Below are 21,316 nucleotides of genomic sequence, written 5' to 3'. Positions count from 1 at the left end.
CTTTAGGGATAACTAAAACTAGATTGTAACCTATTGTGGCTCAGAAAAGAGTACTTATACTTACTAAAAGGCCCCAAGTTAACCTAAACTCACCTAAATTAATAAGGTAAAGACAGTCAAGTAAAGTCAATAATTCAATTATTTTAGGATAGCAGTAGGAATAGCAGCTTTTTACTTCCGAGCATGAGAGAATGTATGTACCTTACATTCAAATCAATAAAACCTGTTCTAGATCTCAATATGGAACTTTAGATTCTAATTAGATTTTAATTTCTAATGTTGGTATGTAATTCAAAATAACCAAAAAAGAAACACTTGAAATTGATGCAAGTAACTTCTACAACTTTATAATAAACAATCTTTACATAAAATGCAGTTCTTAAAACCCTCAAACTTCAAAACACAAAAATAAATTTCCATTTATAGATTCCCCCTTCCAGTTCCAAAAGTGATTATTTTAAAGTATTCATCATGTAAAATTCAGCTGAAATAAGTAACAACCCCCCAGTGCAAGTATCAATTCGACACACAGATTTTGTGTACTGTTTTCATACTTTCCTTTTGCTTCTTTTCTAGATAAATGCAGAATATTGTAAATATTCTCACTAGAAAAATCTGAGCAAGGATTCCAGCCTGAAAAGCAACTCAGAAAAGGGGGATCATCAAGAGAAACTCTCAAGACACAGCAGTCTTCAGTGTGTTACAGGAGGCACTGACCAGAAGACTCATTAGTTCATCCCACCAAAGATGGACCAACTGTGCTGTTCATACAGATAAGCTCACTCTCCTTTACCAGATAAGCTACAAACACTTTACTACCAACCATTTAGGTCAGAATACATCTCACAGTTTTTAGCGTAGTACTCTCCCCTCTCAGGAGAGGCTAATTCAAATACACTCATTAGCATCTTTGGTTACAAGAGGAATACTGTGCGTAGATGTTGTTAATAATGATTCTCCAATGGCTATGTAAAGATTGGAAAAAAATCCTGTAGGTAGATATAAATGCAACCTGCATTTTCTAAGCTCCTTAGAAGTCTCATATAAAGTCCAGTTCCTTTTGAAATTTTGTACATGTCACTAGCAGGTATCTCTCCATGGGGCCAGCCATAAACTTCCTATAACACAGGTAATGTGATTCCTCCAGTCCCCTCCAGGGCGGGCTAGGTCTCCACGGGGCACACAAAGGACAAGAACATGTCCAGTTGGTTCTTCACAATAACTTCATCTGGATGTAGCTTGTGGGGTAAATAATGAGCCAAGGTCATCTCCCAGGCATCAACGAGATATACTCCAACCCCTGAGAACATCTTACGGAGGATGGTGTCCAGCTGAAAGTTGTACCAGTCACTGTTGAAGAGGCTCACCTCGGGCCCCAGCTCTTGGGCATTGGCTGTTCGGATGACTACCACGGTCTTAGGGCTTCGATCCAGGAGCTGGACCACGGCTCGACGGATATTCCTGAGCCGCCGGATGTACACTTCCAAGGGGAAGGTGCTGAAATGAGACCATATAGCTATGGCAACCACGGTGTTCTTCCCTCCCACGATGCCATTCAGCTCATTGGCCACATAATGGAGCTCATTGCTAAAGACAGTTGTAAAACGGATGGGTGGACCATGGCAGCGATATTTGAGCAGGATGTTGTGCTTCTGGTCCACCGCGAGGAAAGGACCCACATTCTTGGGACTACCCAAGTTAAACTCCACTAAATCTGAAACAAGGAAAACTCAAATTCATAAAATTCAAATTCATAAAACCAAGCACATATATTATGATCATTCTATACTTAGCAGCTTAAAAGAACTTTTTCTTAAATAAAAGCATAACAAAAAGGTACAAGTGTAAAGGGAATAATTATTTCACTGGCCTCAATAGACCTTTAGTCTAACATATTTGTTATTTAAACTATCAGTGATACCTATGTCTGTACACCTCAGAAGCAAAATAACCTCTTTACCTCTAACCAGTAGGCCAAGATATCTTCCTGTTTGCACCGACTATTGAATATCTTAAAAATCAACTTGGCATTTACACATTATTCTTCTAATGGACAAATACTGTTTCTTCTAGGACAAGGGCTCTAACTTCTGCTTTTTTAAGAACATATAATAGTAACCAAATACCTCTTTTTGCAATACATGAAAGAAAGGAGCAACCCTGTTTCTTTTGACTTTCTATTTCACCCTATGGATGGAAAATCATATTAATATCTTAGAGAACGTCTATCTCTGTCACAAGAATAACAAGGACAGCTGTACAAGTTAGAATTCCCTTCTTCCTCCCCATTATCTAAGTGGTGTTTCAAAGTTTAGCTCCTCTGAGATCTTCTGAAGGTCCCAGGAATCAGTGATTATTTCTCTTTTGTTAACCCTAAAAAACTCTGTCTATACAATTCGTCACTTAACATAAGCCCCATAAGGGAAGAGGACCTGTCTCTTATACTTAAATGCTCCTACAAGTGCCTTTCAGAGAACAGACTAAATAACTTCAGGCAACCCAAGTCAATTAGCACTTCTGAGTACCTACTCAGTGCCATAAGCCAGCAAGGATCAGATGGGTAAGTCAACAGTCCTTGATCTCAAGAGGTACACAGTCAATTCTGAAGAAGTAACATCACACTATAATTGGCGTACATTCTTCTTACAGGTTAAAGGTGTCACTTTTCTCTCCTGCAGTCTCAGGCTCCTCTTTTAGATTTTCCTACTTGATTCATTACTACTTAGCATTTGGCCCCACTTAAGTTGAATAAACTCAAGCTACCATTTTTCTTGATCTTAAGATCAAGCACTGACACAAGGCTTTATCAGATGAAAATCTGTCTGCAAAGGATATGGTGGGAAACAAGACTCTCAATGTGATCACTCCGATGAAAGGAAATAATGAGCTACGTCATTATAACTTAAGAAACAAACAACTACAGATTCTTGGAGGAATCTGCCTAGCCAGCAGTAAAACATGTTTAGCATTATGCCATACAAATTATATCTCTTTTTCTAGTTTTTAATTCATGCTTTATTGACTAAAGTCGGCTATGCCTATTTCAAAAAAACAAGCAAAACGAAAACTTGAATTAACTTTCTACTTTTGGGGATCATATCTACTTCTTCCTTTCCTTCTAAAAATTAAGTCTGAAACTACGTTGATGTAAAAAAAAAAAAAAAGATGAAAAAAATACCAACAACAACTCATAACAAAACTAGGGGACTGTGCTTTGTGTAAAGCCCTGCCATACACAGCCCTCAAAAATAGTTCCCACAGAATTACTTGTCAGCTCTCTAAATTGTAAGCAGGGTCTTTGGTGCTGTTACCTGGGACTCATCTCTCCTAACCCCATCCACACACCTTCCACGAGGAGGAAAAGGCCCTTGAATAACGGATGGCTCTCCAGTGAGTGGGGTTTTATTCTGAGTCTGGATAGCACCCCCAGAGCCCAGCAGTGAAATCGGGAAGCTAAGAATGCTGGGACTGATCAAGACTCCCTCAGTAGGAGCCCGCTCATCTCAGAATCATACCAATGGTATGCCCAACAGACGACACTGGAAAGGTTTTGCTGAATGGATGCATTAAAATGGACCATAGTCAGTTTGTCTGCTTCCTTCCAGTGAAATCTATTACAAACTTGGAGTCTGAGCAAACAACTAGGAGAGAAACAATTGGAAATGTCCACTTCTGTTGTAGAGCCCAGAACAGCAAAAGTAAGGGTCTGCTGTAAGGTAACACCGTCCTGCTGCCTCATTGCGTGCATGAAGAAATGAAGGACGGAGAAGTCCTTCATTAAGTCAATAATATGTCCAAGATCACACAGCTAATCAGTGGTATGAAACTTCACCATGGACCCAGTGCTTCCATCAATACGTCAACCCCACCATGGATCAGAAACCATCACACAGCTCTTCAGGGTTAGGATACCTCTTTAGTCCTACAGAGAAATAACTACTTCCTTGGTGCCCTTCCTCAGGCACTGGAGTGAAGCAAGCTGATTCTGTGCATGTGGACAAGAGTTGTAAAATAAAATGTAAAGTACCAACCTGGAACAAATGTAGTAAGGTATTCAAACCATTGCCTGATTGTTGAATCTCCAAATAAGTACACCACTTTTCTTTGTAAGCATTCTGTGATGTTGTCAGGGTCATTAAACTGGCGCATCTTAAACTTTCTGGGCCTCCACTGATCTTTGTAATAATATCCAGAAGGAAAAGTTCCTGAGCCTTGTGATATTTCTAGATTGTTAGTTTCTGAAAAGAAAAAGGAAAAAATAAGATATTCTGAAAGTCTCCTCCAACAAACTCTACATGGAAAATGCTCCAAGAAACAAAATTATGTCCCTATATTTGTTAGCCCTCTTGTATATGGGTAAGATTTCCTGTCATCACAACTCAGAGAAATCCCAGACTTTCCCCTTGCTACAAAAGGTTCTCCTTTGCACAAAAATAGGAAGATCTGAAATGTGTGTGAGGGTATTGGTGGACAGAAGGGGAAAAGGGGACCTTGAGCATTCCCCTCTGATTATGCATGTTTCTATCAAAGCCAAAAATAAAAGCAGGCAAATACCATGGAAATGTGTAGATATAAATACTGTCCAGTATTATCCCAGACTAAGTTTCTCATACAAAAGCCTACGAGGTAAGTCACACCTTAAATTTATATTTTACATTTGTATAGCTAGATCAGTCTTTTGCTCAGCCTATTAAAAGGGAAGTTTTAACCTATGGGTCCTATAATCAAATATGAATTCAGAAAACCACCACTTAATACAGAGAACAAACCAAATCTACACACTCTAAGGAATTATTCCCCAGAACACAGAAGGCTCAGAAGGTCTTTTTGCACAATGAACAGTATTTAACATGCAGCAGCAGGGGTGCCTGGGTGGCTCAGTCACTTTATTGTCTGCCTTTAGCTCAGGTCATGATCTGGGGTCCTGGGATCAAGTCCCACATCAGATTCCCTGTTCCGTTGGAAGCCCACTTCTCCCTCTGCCTGCTGCTCCCCCTGCTTGTAGGCTCTCTTTCTCTTTCTCCCCCTCTGACAAATAAATAAATAAAATCTTTGTAAAATAAGATAAAATGGAGCAGCCGTGTGTACTCACTACACATGATGACACAAGTGCCAGCACACGTTTCAGAGGGAGAGTCAACATCCTTCTGCCCTAACACTTCCCTTAGAAAATGCTTCTGCAGAAACAACACACTTTACATGCTTCAAAATAAAAAGACTGGGAGGGCGAATATTTCTTGTGAGTTTACTCTGTAATTAAACATATTATCTCATTCAATGCTCATGATAACCCTTTAAGAGGTAGGTGCTATTGTTACCCCTACCTTTCAAAACAGCTAAGTGACTTGACCTAGACCCAGAGCTCATAAGTGGCAAAGCCAAGACCTGATCCAGGCTGGTGAGCCCCAGAGCCCACGTTCTAACCACCGTGCTACATCACCACTCAAAAGAAGATGGTTGTAGATGGCAGCCATTTTCTGTTTGGCTTTCTTCCTGAAGCTGTACACTTATTCATTTCCAACACTTATTCGAATCTACAATCTTCAAAAACCACCAATTACTTGACATCACTTCCTTACACACCCCAAGTCTCCAACCTTATCATAATCCAGTAATTCTGCAGTCTCACCTGTTAAACCACAATTTGAAATCCAAATGTTTATACGACTCAGCAATTTAACTATGAGTCCCGTATTTGTGGCTATTTTCAGTTTATCATATTGATATTATTCATATTACACAAAATCATTTTTGTTTTATTCTCTTCAAAGAAGATGCCCTATTTGACAGATAGTACAAATTTCATCTTTTAAATTAGGCAGCTGCTAATTCTTTGAAGGTTCAGGGCCTAAGCAGAAAGGTAAACAGCATTTTTTTTTTAAACTTTATAAGAAAGAGAGAGAGAGAGGGAGGGAGGAAAATAAAAACTTTACTTGGAGAATATGATTGTCAAAGGAAAAATGGGGGGGTAGATATATATCTGGCTTATTCAAAAACAATTTCTCTCCATGTCACGAAGTGTGGCTTTACTATGTTACCACACCCTGCCCAAAGCTCCCTCATTACATCAGCACGTGAAGCTTACAAAGGCAGAGAGCTCTAGAGAAGACACCTGGGGCCCAAAGAAAACATTTACTAGTCTGGGAATTAAGAGTGATTTTGAAGTTACCATTTTTACCATGGTTAATTTAGGAGACTTGGCTATTCTATGTCAAATACATGTTATAAAGAAAAGCATATATCACACAAGAAACAATTACCATTTCCATTCAAATATTTATTACCAGAGTTAAGTCAAGCAAAGCAAATCAATTACTGCCATTAATTCTTTACACATGCAGCACTAGATAACAGAGCATATTTTTAAAGTAAAATACATGAACCTACATTGCCCTCTTATGGTCAGCTGAGACAAACACATTTCCTTTTTTTTTTTTTTTTTTTTTTAAGATTTTATTTATTCATTTGCGGGAGAGCAGGAGCAGAGGGGAGAAGCAGAAGGAGAAAGAAAGGGAGAAGCAAACTCTGCTGAGCAGGGAGCCTGATGTGAGGCTCCATCCCAGGACCCTGAAATCATAACATGAGCTGAAGGCAGATGCTTAATCCACTGAGCCACCCAGGCATCCCAACAACTTTCCTATTTTAATAAGACTTTAAGGAGTCTTAAGTTGTTTCAAAGTCAGCATTCCTTGGATCTCAAAATTTTCACATAAAATGTAAAAGTCCCTAAAATTGAATATATAACCCTAATGTACTATGCATGTGGAATAAAAGTAATTTTGGGATGCCTGGGTGGCTCAGTTGGTTAAGCATCTGCCTTTGGCTCAGGTCATGGTCCCAGGGTCCTGGGATGGAGTCCCACATCAGGCTCCTTGTTCAGCGGGGAGTCTGCTTCTCCCTATGCCTGCTGCTCCCCCTGCTTGTGTGCTCTCTCTCTCTCAATCTCTGACAAATAAATAAATTAAATCTTTTTTAAGTAATTTTAAAACAAAAATAACTTATTACTTAATTTTACAGTTATCTTAAATACTGACAATGAAGGAAGAAGTTTTCCTGGGGGTCGTTATAAAGGCAGAGAAGATCTTTATGCAAAATCAGAAGGGATAGTTTCGATTACTTGCAAGTAAGGTCCCTGCTTTTCTAAACAGTATTTGCTTCTTTTTAAAACCCATAGCTTATCTTTTCCTCCAAAGGGGGTCATCCCATGTCATTCATTAGCCAAAATGAGGGCTATTTGGGCCACAAATTAGACAAAATGAGAGAGAAAATGCAGAGAAAAAAAAAATTCCCTAAACTATCTAGAAAGAGCTGGGTGAGAGATACAGTATGAATTAAGGGTGGGAGGTGTGTGTAAGTACATGTTATGCACAAGTCCCTTAATTTTTCAGCATGGAATTACCTACAAAACAAAGAAAAGGAAAAGGTAGGCCAAAGGAGAATGTACAGTTCATGAGAGGAAAAACAAGACAAGACAAAGAAAAAGAATCAAACAATTCCTTGCATTAGGGAACACAGTGGGCACAGGAACACTAGGGTGCCATCTCAGGGAGACAAGAAATGAGGACGTCATGTGTGGAGCTATTTAGGGATACCCTGTCAAGTGCTGGGACTGTGAGAAGGTCCTGGCTACATAGTCATTACTGTAGCTTGGGTGTGACTTTACCCTTGAGTCCCCCTAGAAAATCATGGAAATTTAATTTTTTTTCTTTATACTTTAGTCCTCCAAAAGCTAAGCATTTTATAGAGGAAAGCTATAAGTAGGTATAGATAGAAATACCTACATACTTAAAGAATGTTGAAAAGGACTTCAAATAATAGCTAGTCTAAATATCTTTTAAAGGTGAAGAAAGTATGTCACAGAGTGACTTGCCAAAGTTTCTCAAAGAGTTATAGGGACAGCTAGCGGTCAGGGCTATACTGTTTACAAAGGCATATATTACACTACGGATAGAGTTGTGGGGGTGGGCTTCCTACCCCCAAATGATATCAGTTAGTTAGATTGTATATGGAGGATATGAGCCCTTTGATTTTCTAAGTTAGCCAAATAAAATGTATTCTGTAGGAAGTATTTTTTCCAACAACTGGAAAGCACTTGTCTTCAAAGTAGTTTTGTCCAATTTGCTACGCTACCACATCAACATCAGAGTGACGTGTCATCCATTACAGCACCGGTCTGGTTTTCACCAACATCCAACAGTGTTTCATCATTCACTCCATCGTTTGGATGCATTTAGATTTTAGAGAGTTGATGGATTCCACTACTGCAGACAAACCCGAACAGCAAGATGTCCTCCACCACACCTCCCAAGCAGGGTTAAGAGACACAGAAAAGGGGCCAGACCTGAGTCAGAGGCTCTGATTTATGTTTGGCTCCACCTCCCCAATGTGAGACCCCAGAAATCACTTAAACTCTCATCTTAATCCCCTGTATTCTCAGAGTCTGGTCTAGCATCTCTCAGAGTCTGGTCTAGCATCGGACACAAAGTAGATGTCAAACTGAATGAGTCTCTGGAACTTGGTCTCATTATCTACAAAATGGTTAAATTACTAGTTGTTTTGAAGGGCTGTCATCAAAGTCTAATACTATAGTAGTATTAGTAGTCTCAATCATTTCTAAATACAGGGAACACTGGAATGTTGGAAATATTCTATATGTACTAAACATTCTGTATCTTCATGTGGGTGGCAGTTACACTTAATTCATTTTCTATTGCTGTGTAACAAACCACCATAAACTTAAGCAGCTCAAAAACAAGGGACATTTATTATCAAGAGTTCTGTCAAGAGTCCAAGGCAAGGCACAGCAGGATTCTCAGAGTCTCACAGGGTGAAATCAAGCTGTCAGCAGGGCTGTGCTCCTTTCCGAAGATGAGAGAAATCTGCTTCCAGGCTCATTCAAATTTTTGGCCAAAACTATGGAAAGAACCTAGATGTCCATCAACAGATGAACAGATACAGAAGACGCAGTGTGTGTGTGTATATGTGTGTGTGTGTGTGTGTGTGTGTGTGTGTGTGTGTATAATGGGATACCATGCAGCCATCAAATAAAATGAAAGCTTGCCATTTGCAACGATGTGGATAGAACTACAGCATATTATGTTAAGTGAAGTAAGTCAATCAGAGAAAGACAATTATCATATGAGCTTTCTGATATGAGGAATGTAAGATGCAGGGTGAGGGGTTGTGGGGGCTAAGGAAGGAAAAAATGAAACAAGATAGGACCGGGGAGGGAAACACACTGTAAGAGACTCTTAATATCAGGAAACAAACTGAGGGTTGCTGGGGGGTAGGAGGGAGGGATAGGGTGGCTGGGATATCAACACTGGGAAGGGTATGTGCTACACTGAGTGCTCTTAATTGTGTAAGACTGATGATTCACAGACCTGTACCCCTGAAATAAATAATACATGTGTTAATTAAAAAAATAAAAAATAAAAAAAACAATTGTTGGCCAAATTCAGTTCCTTGTGGTTATAAGACTGAGTTTCTTGTTTCCTTGGTGATCATCAATCAGGGAATGCCCTTCAGTTCCTAGAACCTGCCTACCTTTGTGGCCACATGGTCTCCTCCACCTTTAGACTCAGTAACAAGGTATCTCCCTTACATGGAAGCCTTCTCACACTTCAAGTCTCTTCAAGAAGAACCTGGTTCCTGTTGAGGGCTTATCCAATTAGGTCAGGTCTACCTAGGATAGCGTATTTTTTAAAAGTCAACTTTGTTACATAATCAAATCATGGGAGTGATATCCCATCATATTTGCAGGTCCTTTCCACACTCAAGAGAAAAAGAATTATATATGGGCATGGGTCCCTGGGAGTCATCTTAGAAGTGAACTACCACAGCTACAAAGACAGATATAAATGTAAATTTCCATTGTACTATATATTTACAATCCATGCATTCTACTGTCTGTAAGATACCCATCAAAAGATAAAATAGCAAAGGGCTACAAAGATGTGAGTGTTTATTCTATTTGATCTAGTTTTATCCCAAACTCCCAGTAAGCTCCCCCCCAAAAATGAGCTCTAGTTTAGTTGGTGAGGTTAGAAGCCATGAAGGCTTTTATTAGGCTATGATAGTCTAGGGACCATAGTACAGGTGTTAATGAAAAGTCAACAGCAATTCTGACACTGGGAAAGCCTGTCAGAAACCAGATCTTATCCCTATGGTTCCTTAATTTGACTAGAATTATACCTATGCTTGGGGGTAGACAGGTAATCTTGAACAATTCAGCAGACTAAATATGCTTCTTAGAATAATTTTAACTTGTAGGAAAATAAGTTAACTAATACATTTAAAAAGCTGGTAAGGAAAAAAGCCTTCGAAAAACAGGATTCATAAGTAAAATAATAAAAGTAGAAAGACTATAAACCTTTCCAAGGCCAGGGCAAAGAAAATACAAGATGGATCTAAAATATCTTGTGGGGCCAGAAAATAAGGAAGTGCTTACACTGGAAAGGGGGGGCAGGGCAGGGAATGACAGCATGTCAAAGGGGCACAGGAGCCTAATGGAAGAAGTTCCCAATTGCCAAAACCGGAGCAATAAGAGCAACAAAACAAATAACAATTGAATTAAGTAATAACCTAAAGAATGAAATAAATAATCATGAGTCATAAGCCTGTAATGGCATAATTAAACAAACAGGAAAAAGGGGACAACTCTTTCTTTTTTTTTTTTTTTTTTTTAAATTTTTTTAAGATTTTATTCATTTATTTGACAGACAGAGATCACAAGTAGGCAGAGAGGCAGGCAGAGAGAGAGGAGGAAGCAGGCTCCCCGCTGAGCAGAGAGCCCGATGCGGGGCTCGATCCCAGGACCCTGGGACCATGACCTGAGCTGAAGGCAGAGGCTTTAACCCACTGAGCCACCCAGGCACCCGGGGACAACTCTTTCTTAAGGAAAAATTCCAATTAATAACTGTCTTAGGAATGAGAGATTAAAAAATGAGGATTACATACTACAGAAATAATTGCTGCTGGCAAGATCTACTAATGAATGTAAAAATTAGTGGGTGAAAGTGTAAGCAGAAACAGGACGTTTACATCCTGTTTTAATATAGAGACATCTGGAGAGTAGTTTCCTGTGGCTACTATAGCAAGTTACCACATATTTAGTGGCTTAAAACAACACAAATTTATTCTCTTTCCATTTTGGAGGCCAGAAGTCCAAATTCCATATAACTGGACCAAAACCAAGGTCTCACTCTCTCGGGAGGAGCTTGGGAGCAATTTGTCTCCTTGCCTCTTGTAGGGCTGTGTTCTCTGGCTCATAGCCCCTTTCTCCACATGTTAAGCCAGCAGCTCGGCATCTTCAAGTCTCTCCCTGCTTCTGTTGTCACACAGCCTTCTGCTTCTGTATGAAATCTCCCTCTGCCTCCCTCTTAAAAGGACACTTGTGGTTGCATTTAGAGGACACTTAGATTATCCAGATAATCTCTCCCCATTTCTAGACCCTTAACTTAATCACATATGCAAAGTTTCCTTTACCATCCATATACAGCAACATTCACAAATTTGAAAGACTAAGATCTGGATATCTTTGGGGCCATTATTCAGTCTTCCACCATCTCAAAGCATCTCTCCAGAATACAGAATAAATATAAAGAGGAGAGAACCCTGACAGACACCATGTGAACCTAGTGATCAAAGGTAACATCGTTAACAATACCTATCAACATCATGTACTTTCCTAAAAGGACACAGCATCATTTCTGTTCTGTTCTTCCAAAAATGCATGGTCTCACTCCAATCATTAGAAAACATTAGACAAATCCAAAGCTAGAAACATTCTAAAGAATATCTGACCAATGCTCTTCAAAGTTAAGAGTCACCTAAGATAATGTCATAGAGGGAAGACTAACACGGTGACTAAATGCAATGTGGGATCCTGCACTGGATTCTGGAACAGAAAAAGGACATGAATGGAAAAACTGATGAAATCTAAACAAACCCTACAGTGTAGTTAATAATATTGTACTGATGTTAAAATCTTAGTTTTGAAAGTATTATGTGGTTATATAAGATGTTAGCATAAGGGGTAGCTGGGTGTAGGCTATACAGGAACTTTGTACTATTTCTGTAACTCATATGTAAGTTTAAAATTATCTAAAAACCAAAAAAACTGTGTTTAAAAAAAAGAGGAAGGAAGGAAGAAGGGAGGAAGATAAAGAGGGAGGAAGGATGCGAGCCCATGGCTTAGGGTGTTTGAGTGCACCCTGCTGGTAACAAGTGTGAACTGCAGTGAAGTTCTCCTAAACTGGGTCTAATTACGTAAAGCAACTGCCCTTCTCTTTTCTCTCCAATTATGTTCCAGCTCTGAGATGGTCTTCTCAAAGCCAGGCTATTATGCTCCCATTGATTCATGGTTCCTTTCCTCCTTTAAAAATCCATCAAGGGGATGGTATGCCTATGTGGCTCAATCAGTTTAACATCTGCCTTCAGCTCCGGTCATGATCCCAGGGTTCTGGGATCAAGTCCCACACTGGGCTCCCTGTTCAGCGGGGAGCCTGCTTCTCCCTTTGTATGTCACTCTCCCTGCTTGTGCTCTCTCCTTCTCTCTGACAAATAAATAAAATCTTGAAAAAAAAAAAAAAAAGAAAGAAAGATTTCCCTTCTGGGGGAAAAAAAATATCCATCAAGTGATTGACTTCAGCTCAGGTCATGATCTCAGGGGCCTGGGACCCAGCCCAGCAAAGGGCTCCCTGCTCAACAAGGAGTTTACTTGTTTCTCTCCTTCTGCCCTTTCCCACACTCATTCTCTCTCTCTAGTAAATAAATAAAATCTCAAAAATAAATAAATAAAAATAAAAATCCATCAAAAGTCTCACTGGTTACTAAATCTGTCTTTTCTCTAAACAGAACAGTACATCACAAACCTACAACCACTTCTTGGCTGAACACCAAGACCTGTCAGGTGCACATAAACCCTCCAAAGCTCCACTCATTGACTATCCCATTAGACACCCAGGGACAAGGCAGGCTAGGCAGAAGGTTGAGACTGTGGCAGAGAAAGGTAGATGTGGTAGTGGGACGGGGCCTCCTGAGGTGTTGGACACGAGTGTGAGGAGTGCAGGACTGCGGGGGATAATACAGAGGGGGAGACCCAGGCAAATAAAAGTATTTCCACTGATGATGTTTCATATATAACTAGATTCACATGTATTATATACCCAGACCCTGTGGCATCAGTGTTTGCAATATCTGTGTATGGGGGACTATACATATATGCTTTCAGCAGCTAAAAGGACTTTGCCTACCAACTGCATAAGCTTCCTTAATAATATTCATCCTCTTTTCCTAAAAGTCACCATAGCTATTTACATCTACTCTGCAAAAAAAAACAGAATATATACATTTACTCCAGAATTTCATTGTCTTACTTTTAATATCCCATACCAATGCATCAAAGTCACCTAGAAGGTTAAAACACAGATTCCTGGGTCCCATGCCTCAGAGTTTCTGATTCAGGAGCCTGAGATAAGACCTGAGAATCTGCAGTTCTAGCAAGTCCGCATGAATGCCAATGCTGCTAACGCAGAGATCACACTTTGAGAAAACTGCCATTAACTAACCCAATTCTTCTGATTTCAAAAATTCCTATGACAATTTTATACACATTCTTGTATCTCTAGTGCACCGATATTTGACAGAACTTCTGCAATAATGGATATATTTTATCAAAAATGCTGTCCAAGGGGCGCCTGGGTGGCTCAGTCATTAAGCGTCTGCCTTCCACTCGGGTCATGATCCCAGGGTCCTGGGATCAAGCCCCACATCAGGCTCCCTGCTCCACAGGAAGCCTACTTCTCCCTCTCCCTCTGCTGTTCACCCTGCTTCTGTTCCCTCCCTCACTGTCTCTGTCAAATAAATAAAATCATTAGAAAAATAAATAAATAAAATAAAATGCTGTTCAACGTGGCAGCCACTAGCTACACATGGCTCCTGAAGATGTGTGACTTAAGAACTAAATTTTAGACTTTATTTTATTTTTGTATTTAGTTATTTCATTAACTTAAATAGCCAAGTAGCTACCATATTGGACAGTATAGCACTGAAGGCTCCTGAGGAGCCAGTCAGAGAGGGGAAAGGAGGAAGAAGATGACTTTTACAGAAGTATAAATAGCAAAGCCCAAGATTATACACATAAGGTCTGATTTATTTTAATCAAAAAGCTCTTTCAGTATTTTCAATTGTGCCCAGAAGTATATCCATGGCATACTAATTTAATGTCCATGGCATATTAAATGGAGGAAAAAAGTTTTTTATAACATTAGTGAAACCACAGAGCCTCACCCATTTAGTAAGAAAAACAACAAATCATCATGCTCCTTCCTTTTTACCTTTTATTCTCCTGGGAATCACAGTCACCCAATCAGGTCCACTGGAGTTGATTGGCATTTTGATATTGACACCACTTTAGAAGGAATAAAAACAGTACAAGCTTAGATTCAAGAACATTTATTTTATAGTATATGTGTATCTTCATTTGCAAATAAAAAAACAGGTATGATTTCACAGAACCCTAAGATGAAATATCCTTATAAATGTTAATCAGCACAATTCATAAACTATGTCTCTTATAATAAGCAGATTATATAGATATATAAACTGAACAAAAATTAAATAGGTTTTTAATTTTTCACTGCTTACCAGTGACAGTATAAGCTCCAAAATGACAAATTCTGGTCCGAATTACTTATTCTCCTTGGACTCGGACAATGGCTCACACTGATGAGAATGTCACTATCTAATTTTCAGGCTACAAATCCTTGTAGAATTCAGTCACATGTCAGATTCCTTAGGCCTTGCCCAGAGCAGAGACGAGTCCCTACTGAAGACACCTGTCCCCAGATACATGCTTGCAGTACTCTGTTCATCATTACTATGACTCTGGAGTGTCTCTTTCCAAAACATACACTCCTCAAAGACACAGACTATGTCTCACTCACCTTTTGTCTTCAGCACTTAGCACAGGCCCTGGACTAGAGTCCAGGCTTGGAAAATATTTGATGGAAGGCTGTGTGAGAAAGTGGGGGAGAGTCGACTCCAGGGGGAAAGTACTGAAAACTTGCTATAACTATGCCAGAAACTGGGTCACAATAATTACCTCCTATGCTTAGACCAAAAACAAATAAAATAAGATGCTAACTTTCTAAATTCTTTTTAATTTTATTTATTTATTTGACAGAGAAGGAAAGAGAGAACAAGCAGGGAGAGCAGCTGGCAGAAGGAGACAGAGAGGCTGGTGCCCAGCTGAGCAGGGAGCCTGATGCAGGGCTCCATTCCAGGACCCTGAGATCACAACCTAAGCCAAAAGCAGACGCCTAATCAACTGAGCCACCCAGGCTCCCTGGAATTAAACATTTTTTTAATAAAATAAAATAAATAATTCTTGGGGCACCTGGGTGGCTCAGTCAGTTAAGCATCTGACTCTCGGTTTTGGCTCAGGTCATGATTTCAGGATCATGAGACTGAGCCCCAAGTCAGGCTCCCTGCTCAGCATAAAGCCTGCTTAAGATGCTCTCTCCCTCTCTCTCTGCCCCTCCTACTGCATGAGCTTTCTCTCTCTCTTACCCTCTCCCTCAAATAAATAAATAAACCTAGAAAAAATAAAGAGTAATAACTCTTAAGCTTCTACCATGTGCCTGGCACCATCCTAGATGTCAGGGATATAACAGTACACAAAACACACAGCATCTCCTCTTTCATGGAACTGACATTCTAATGGGGGAGAGAAATTAAAAAAAAAAAACAAAGAAGAAGGGCAGTACAGTTGGCCCTTAAACAACACGGGTTTGAACTGTGCAGGTCCATTTATGCGTGGATTTTTTCCAATAAATACAGTACAGTACTGTAAATGTTCCGTATGATTTTCTTTTCTCTAGCTTACTTTACTGTAAGAATGAAGTACATAACATATGTAGCATTTGAAATATGTGTTAATCAACTGTAAGGGTTCCAGTCAACAGTCAAATATCAGTAATTCAGCTTTTAGGGAGTCAGAAATTAGAGCAGATTTTGGACAGAGTCTGTGGGTGATTGGAGCCCCCCATGCCTGTGGTTTTCAGGCTCAACTGTATCGAGCACTAACTAGAAAATAGCTTAAATAAGTGGCATTTAAGAGAAGACATGACTTCTAAAATAGCATAAATAGACCACTTTCATGAGAAAGCCTTGAGGTAAAGAAAAGAAGAAAATTTCCCCCTTGTAATTTTCTTGTAAAAATGTTTAATATCAATTTGGTCACGGAGAAACAATAAAGGAGCAAATCCAAACTAAGGGACAACCTACAAAACAATGACATCAAAATTATTTTTTAAACTTTTTAAAAATATATTATTTATTTGAGAGAGAGAGAGAAAGAGAGAAAGTATGAATAGCAGAGAGAGGGAAGGAGAGGGACAAACAGACTGCTGACAACAGAACCCAACCCAAATTCTTAATATTGCAAAAAACAAGCTAGAGACCTCTTCCAAATTAAAAGAGATTAAAGAGATAACTAAACACACTATGTATGATCATAGATTAGAGTAGTTAAAATACATCTTTTTTTTTTCTTTTTAAGATTTATTTCTTTGAGGGGGGGTGCGTAGAGAGAGAGGGAGGGAAAGTCTTAAGCATATACCACACTGAGCATGGAACATGACACCCAGCTTGGTCTCAAGGCTCTGAGATAAGGACCTGAGCAGAAACCAAGGGTCCTACGCGCTTAACCCACTGTGCCACCAAAAGAAAAAAAAGAAAAACATAGATTAATAAAAACAAAAATAAATAAGTAAATCTTTTTGAAAAATAAAAAGGGGCACCTGGGTGACAGGCACTTGAGCACGCAACTTTTGGTTTTCACTCAGGTTGTGATTTCAGGGTGGTGGGATTGAGCCCCGTGTAAATGTGGACTCAGCTTAAGATTCTCTTTCCCTCTTCATCTGCTTCATGCTCATACTCTCTCTCTCTAAAATAAATAGATACATCTTTATAAAAGAAAAAAGACAGCCATAAAGGACATTACTGGGACAACCAGAGAAACGTGAGTAAGCACTACGTATTAGATATCAGTATTGTATCAGTGATAAATGCCCTAAGTGTGGTAACTCTGCTCTGGTTACATACTGGACAGTGCATGTGCTGGGAGACTCATACTGATAGGTGCAACACCATGATGTCTGTAACTTACTCTCAAATGGTGGGTGGTAGGGGATGGGGGTAGGGAGAATTACACAAAGACATCACCTACAGAAAGCAAGAGAAAGCAAATGTAGCAAAATAGTAACAACTGTACCACCTACAGAGAGCAAGCAAATGTAGCAAAATAGTAAGAACTATAAATCTAAGTAACAGACAGATGGATGTTCATTCTTATTATTCCTGTAGTGTTTCTAATGACTCGAAAGGTTTTTTTTAAACACAAACTTAGAAAGAAAAAGATTAAATTATGCTGGAAATATATGGGAAGCTTTTCACATGAGAAGCTCATTCTTTCAAAAGGCCTTCTGTTATACTAATAAGATCATTTAAGTAAAGTACTGTTGTTCTTTCTAAAACCAACACTTTTTTCCCTTAGGAGTGAAGAACCAAAGATGAGAGCACTTTAATTGTCCAGTTGTAATTCAGGGAACCAAAGACCAAGGCTAAGCTTCTTAATCCTTTCTGAATTAAGCAATGTTATAAGCCACCAAGCGAAAAAGGTAAAAATGGTTATCAGTCTAACATATTCAGGCCATGCACTCAAAACAGTACACCCAAGGACACCTCAAAAGATCAATTTCAATCTTTTGCTTTTTCTCCTCAGTTAGCTGGTACAAAACAGAGAAAACAAGGAAAAAATAAAATCAGCATCAGTACTATCAAATGTTTAGTTTCCAAAAATGCCACCTCAACACTTTTCCCAGCAAACTTCCAGGAACTAGAATTTCCTAATGATTCTGCTACAAAGTGATTCTCCCACAAAGAGCCATCAGCTAGACTTATCCAGGATATGCAAGTAAGGACAGGGACATACATTATTTCATCCTTCATGACTCATAGGTGTTTTCTGGTTTTTAATGGTAGGATTTGCTGTCAGGAATATTCTCAAATTTTACAAATTCTCTAGCCTTTTTCCCACTTTTTCCACATAGAATTTCAATAAATTACAAGCTATACTTCCTCTGTTTTGCTAAGCCACTAAGTGGACTGACAACACAACTCTAAAAGGGGAGTAACAGCAGTGTTCACACACTGGCAAAAAGTACACAGAACTGAAATAATCTGTTGACCGTCACTGATAAAGAGCTTGTCTGAGATCAAACCCAAGATAAACTAAAGTCCTTGTGTGCAGAGTTTTTCTCTACACTGAAGTAGCAGGGAATACATTGAGTAGTGCTCCCTCTACTGGCCTTCTAACAGCATGGCATGGGTCCACCAAATAACGTATTTAAAACTGGTCAGACCAGGGCACCTGAGTGGCTCAGTGGGTTAAGCCTCTGCCTTCCAAGACTCAGGTCATGATGGCTCTGCTCAGAGGGAAGCCTGCTTCCCTCTCTCTGCCTGCCTCTCTGCCTACTTGTGATCTCTCTCTTCAAATAAATAAATAAAATCTTTAAAAAACAAAAACAAAAACAAAAACTGGTCAGACCAAAAGCTGACTCCAGAAGTGAAAAATCAAAGGCCTTTATTGTAGAAGCTCCTGTAGACTTATATACCATATGGGAGGCACTTCTCCCCCACTGAGGAAAGAGAGGACATAAAACAAAAAAATTTTTAGGGCTGCCTAGATGTATTCAACAAAACTACCCCTCTGCCAGGGAATATTTTTTAAATTATGTATTTCAGTAAAAAATAAAAGAGATTTTTACATTCGTTCAAATAATGAGACATTTTGGCCATGTGCTTTCTAACTTTTTTTCCTTAGGCATGCTATTTTACTTCAGAACTACATGGGATGTTGAAGAAAACATCTTAATTTGAATTGATCCCACATACATTCTATTCTGCACACTATTCCATATATTGATCATTATACTGAAAAAGTTTTATACTTTTGTTCAAAAACAAATTTGTACACAGTAAAACAAAAATTTCAACAACTGTTAATTTTAAAAATAGAGTTTGCTATGATACTCCTAGCTTCCCATTCTTATCATTAAATCAACCCAGCAATGTTATCATATTCAGTCTATTTTCTTTTTTTTTTAAGATTTTATTTATTTTTTTGATAGAGAGATAACACAGTGAGAAAGGGAACACAAGCAGGGGGAGTGGGAGAGGGAGAAGCAGGCTTCCTGTGGAGCAGGGAGCCCAATGCGGGGCTCAATCCCAGGACCCCAGGATCATGACCTGAGCCAAAGGCAGATGTTTACTTAACAACTGAGCCACCCAGGCGCCCCCATAGTCTTTTTTCTATCAATACATGTTTATATGATTTTAACAACTGATAATATGCCAATTAAACTTTTTTTATTTTATTAGACATGAAGCTAAACCATTGGCCTGACTACAAGTCCTCCAGTTCTTGGATGATTTTTTTTATTTGTTCTGTGAATAAGTTATTTTTCTTACACAGCTCTAGATGTGCTATGTAGTTCTGAAGTAAAACATAGATATGAGGGTAAAAAACCAAAAACTCAAGGGTAAAAAGCCTTTAATTTGAACTGGAATGAGCTCTTAGTTTCACTTTTTAAAAACTATTCACAAGGAGGCACCTGGCTGGCTTAGTCAGTGAGTCAGTGGAGCATGCAACTTGATCTCAGGGGTTCAAGCCCCATATTGGGTGCAAAGATTACTTAAAAATAAAAAGAACCTATTACTCCCACAGCACCTGCTCGTTGTTCTGTGTCCCTGCCAGTGGCCCCTTTGTGTTTCCAAACTTGGTTTTATAATTACAATCCATACGTCCTAGTGACATTGTACTTTGGTAAAAATGCCTATTTTCCAATTCTTTGATGTACATTAGATATTCTCAACAGGGCAATACACTTTGGTTTTGAGATTTTCCTTTTTCCATTTTTCTTTGAAGTAAATATACATGTGTATATATATATATATTTAGTTCTGACTTAATTCTGTTATTTATCATAAGGGGTTTAACTAATGAAGTAAAGTTGCACACCTGTGACTTAAAACACACACACACACAAAAATTAAAAAATAAAAAAAATAAAAAGAACCTAAATAAATTAAAAATAAATAAAAACTATTCACAAAATACAAATATTTATTTTCTTATTCACTACCTCTCCCAAACTGGGCCAAGTTCAGAGAAATATATGAAGGAAATATGAAGAAAAAAACAAGAAAGTCTCCTAACTGGGACAAAAACAGCGGGAAAGGACCCTTAAATTAGCCCCTAGAACAAGAAGCACGTACCTCTGGAAGAAAGCATTCTCTGTAGCAGTTAGAAGGCCCTTCAGGTATCCACCTTTGAAATGGTTAATTCTACTACTGCATGGGAGCTTCTTTGGTTTGAAGCAGAACCAGGGTTCTCCAGTATAGAGATCTGTAAAGTTACACAGGGGCAGATTCCCAGGAAGACACACATTGCACTCCGTGGTTTCAGAAATTCTTCCTGAACGGAAGAGACTCTTGAAATAGACCCTGTGTGGTTTCTCTTCCTGTAGGTGCTGCAGAACTCTGATCCCTTCAGTGGGGTGGACGAGAGATATGGACACTTTAACCTTGCCCGGCCAGAGCAAAGTGAAAAAGACTTTGTAAAACCCATTCTGGTAGTCTACCACTCTGCCCACAGCCCCTGCCTGCAGCTTAGGCGAGTGGATTCTGGCCTGCAGGTAATCTCCACCATATTTCTTGGGCTTTCTTTGAAAATCCTGTACGTGAACCAGCACTTCTAGCTGGCTTCCCACCTTGAAGAAGGCTGCAGAGTTCAAGATAACAAAGTAGCTGGAAGAAGGGTCAGTGCTCTTGAGAAAGGGGACCGGACCCATATCAGGCACCTGCCATTGTAGGGCAGCCAGCAAGGAGTCCTCCTCCATGCGCTCCCGGCTAGACAGAGTCTGATGCTCATAGCCACAGTAAGGATTCCGGTTAACTCCTGTCACCTGGGAGGAAACAAACTGTCCACTACTGTCGATGAATGTGGCTGAAACAGTCTCATGGTCCAAGTACTGAAGAGAAAAAAAAAAACACAAAAACAGAAACCACAGACAGCTATAATAAATTTCCTTATATCAACCAAATGCACCTCTGCTCAGTTTAACTTTAATAAAACTAATTGGGATGACATTGCCTCAAAAATCAGAGTTCACTACTTTTACAGAGCTACCTTTTTGTAACACAGTGAAATCAAGATGAGGTATAAAGTCATAGGGAGATCTCCACACTT

The 21,316-nt window shown here is 39.2% G+C and overlaps 1 protein-coding gene across 8 annotated transcripts in view; it reads right to left on the bottom strand.

Annotated features, from left to right (window-relative positions):
- Nucleotides 1-321: 321 nt before the first annotated feature.
- The window catches only part of NXPE3 (neurexophilin and PC-esterase domain family member 3), a 44,914-nt gene continuing 23,919 nt past the window's right edge, over nucleotides 322-21,316 (bottom strand). For all 8 annotated transcript variants that reach the window (XM_032852085.1, XM_032852084.1, XM_032852082.1 and 5 more), the window contains 4 exons: nucleotides 20,344-21,098; nucleotides 14,340-14,413; nucleotides 4,032-4,238; nucleotides 322-1,714 (listed from right to left, as the gene is read on the bottom strand). In XM_032852085.1, coding sequence (XP_032707976.1) covers nucleotides 1,164-1,714; nucleotides 4,032-4,238; nucleotides 14,340-14,413; nucleotides 20,344-21,098 — 1,587 coding nt within the window. In that variant the 3' untranslated portion in view covers nucleotides 322-1,163. The remainder of the gene's footprint in view (nucleotides 1,715-4,031; nucleotides 4,239-14,339; nucleotides 14,414-20,343; nucleotides 21,099-21,316) is intronic.

Source organism: Lontra canadensis, unplaced genomic scaffold, assembly GCF_010015895.1.
Source record: "Lontra canadensis isolate GAN:19392208 unplaced genomic scaffold, GSC_riverotter_1.0 scaffold6, whole genome shotgun sequence".
NCBI classification, from domain to species: domain Eukaryota; kingdom Metazoa; phylum Chordata; class Mammalia; order Carnivora; family Mustelidae; genus Lontra; species Lontra canadensis.
Note: the sequence above shows the minus strand (reverse complement) of the source record. Positions and strands in the feature narration are given on the sequence as shown.